The sequence below is a fragment of the Emiliania huxleyi genome (assembly GCF_000372725.1).
Source record: "Emiliania huxleyi CCMP1516 unplaced genomic scaffold EMIHUscaffold_2690, whole genome shotgun sequence".
NCBI classification, from domain to species: Eukaryota; Haptophyta; order Isochrysidales; family Noelaerhabdaceae; genus Emiliania; species Emiliania huxleyi.
In genome coordinates, this window is record NW_005200018.1 from 1 (window position 1) to 2,342 (window position 2,342).

Below are 2,342 nucleotides of genomic sequence, written 5' to 3' on the forward strand. Positions count from 1 at the left end.
TTGCCGAGGATGCCCATGCCCACCCGCGCCACGAAGAGGCCGGCAAACAGGCCGTGCGTCGCCGCCGAGTAGACGAGAAGCGACCGCAGAGGCATGATCCGCTCCCCGTCGGGGCCGGCGTGGTAGGCGCACACGCTGCAGAGCGCCGAGGCGGCGACGTATTTGAGGTGCACCTGCGGCGGAGCGAGTAAGTGTAATGTGGGGAGGTAAGAGAGTGGCCGCGTGCGACGCGGTGGCGGTGGCTCGCGCGCCCCGTGGACAGCGCCCATCCCTAGGCAGGCTGGGTCGGGGTCGGGGCGAGAGCCCGACGTATTTTCTCTTTGCGATGTATGTCTTTGCCTTCGATGTGAAAGGTAAAAAGCAAGGCGGACATGGCATATCGCTCTCGACACGAATTTTCGCGCTTTTAAGTGAAGAACGACGCCACACAAGCTCACAATCATCAAAACAATCGATCACAAGCTTTCACCATCGAAAACCGGTACCCTATCGCCGAAAGGAGCCGGAACCCTCTCCACAACGGCTCCGGTGGTGGGCTGAGTTGGCAAGGTAAGGGGAATGATCAGAATGGCAAGGCTCGGAATGCGTTCTCAGAACGTTCAGAACACCGGCCGCTGGGCCCGCCTGAGGCGCTGAGACCCGGAGCCTCTCTCTCGGCACTAGCAGCAGACAGAGGGCGGTAAGCCGTCATTGCCCGGCGCTGCTTGCAGCGCTCTGGGTGGTAGTGGCGGCGCTCCAAGAGTGGTGCTCTTGGGAAGAGGTTCCTCCTTTCCGCTCCCCCCCCGCAAGGCGCGAGACACAGGCACAGGGACAGTGACGCGGCTCATCAGTCAGTCCTCCCTCAGCCCGACCTCGGACGGAAGACTAGGGATCCCTACAAAGGTCGCAGGAATGATCAGAACGGCATCCAGGCGGCACCGGCCCTACGACTCGGACCGTGCCACAGCCCATCCCCCCAAGCGCCAAGGCAGCCCACCGCCCACCGCCCGGCCCCAGCCGGTCCGACCTCTTCACACGGCGACGATTGCGCCGCCGGCCGCCGCTGCCAGGGCCGCCGCCTCCGTCGGCGCCAGAACAGGCTCGAACAGCAGCCACGACTCGTACTCTGCCGACGGCGAGCCGTCGTACATCGACGACTCGAGCGAGACCGAGAGGTCCGTCGCCGCGCCGTTGTCAACGTCGAACTTGGCGACGAAGTTGACGCGGTCACGCTCGATCGTGCGCCGGCCGTCGTTCACCTTGGCCGTAACCGTGCCCACGCACCAGCCGTAGTGCTCGAAGCGGACCATGATGCGCTGCTCGATGAGCGCGTCGCTGGCCGGGTTGGTCGGGTCGAGCTGCTCCTCCGTCGGCGAGGCCGCGACAACCTTGAAACCGTCCGGCACGAGCAGCGGCGCCTCCACCATGCCCAGCACGTCCCCCGCGTCCTCAAAGGTCACGAGTGGCTCCTCATGCTCCGCTTCGGGTATTTTTCGGGGATACCTGAGAATTCTCGGGTATACCCGGGTTTTACCCGGCCGGCCACCTGGGTCGGTCCGAGAATGTTCCAGGAATGATCAGAATGGCGAGGGCCAGAACGTGTTACATGTACTAGTCAGAACGGACCCCAGTTGCCGATCCTGCCAACTCAGCGTGAGTCTGAGAGCTGGTCTGGGGCAAAATCTGGGGCAAAATTGAGGAAATCGGCACGATACCCAGGTATTTTCCAGGTATACCGGGGTTTTCCAGGTATACCCGCAAAATACCCGGTATTTTGCCGATTTTGGCCCCAAAACAGCCTCAGACACGGCTCAGAGCCCCCCCAAAATGACGAATTCCACGGAGTTTCCCCGGGGTTTCCCGAGGAAACTAGAGGGTGTTGTAGGGAAACGAGCAGGAAACACGGAAAGGAAACCAGGTAGGGTGCGAGAGGAAACCCTCGTACAGGCCAAGTCACTTTCCTGCCTCGAAAGGGCGGGGCTGAGGGCCCAACTTGAGAATCGTGCTTTGAGTTGGGTTGTTTCGTGTTGGGTTGGGTTGTGGTTGGGTTGGGTTGTTCCGCGTGAGGTTGGGTCGTCGGCGCGAAGGGTGAGGTCTCGACCGCCGCCGCTCACGCCAGCGGACGGCCACTGCCGGTGTTTTTGGCTTCGCCACCGTCCAAGGCGTGCGCCATGCGCTCGCCGGCATCGAGCGAGCAACGTGATCGACCGAGCGGCTTGCTGTGTGGTCGCCTTCTTGTGGCTCTCGTCGAGAGCGTTTTGCGTCCCGGCGGGTGGGAGAATGTGTGTCGTCTGAAGTGTCACTGTGTGCGTCACATCGATGTGGATAACAAGCACGGTCGATCCGTCAAAGCGATACACTCG

General features: G+C 62.2%; 1 protein-coding gene across 1 annotated transcript; it reads right to left on the bottom strand.

The window, feature by feature from the left end:
* Positions 1–732: 732 nt before the first annotated feature.
* On the bottom strand, positions 733–1,420 carry EMIHUDRAFT_373843 (hypothetical protein). Its single transcript, XM_005777113.1, is given in 2 exon segments — positions 733–783; positions 798–1,420. 1 exon segment carries the CDS (start codon positions 1,404–1,406, stop codon positions 1,011–1,013), a length of 396 nt encoding a protein of 131 aa, XP_005777170.1. The 5' UTR covers positions 1,407–1,420; the 3' UTR covers positions 733–783; positions 798–1,010.
* Positions 1,421–2,342: the final 922 nt, after the last annotated feature.

Bases quoted from the DNA above. Each gene is read 5' to 3' on its own strand.
- EMIHUDRAFT_373843 (XM_005777113.1), bottom strand. From the start codon at position 1,406: ATGGTGGAGGCGCCGCTGCTCGTGCCGGACGGTTTCAAGGTTGTCGCG.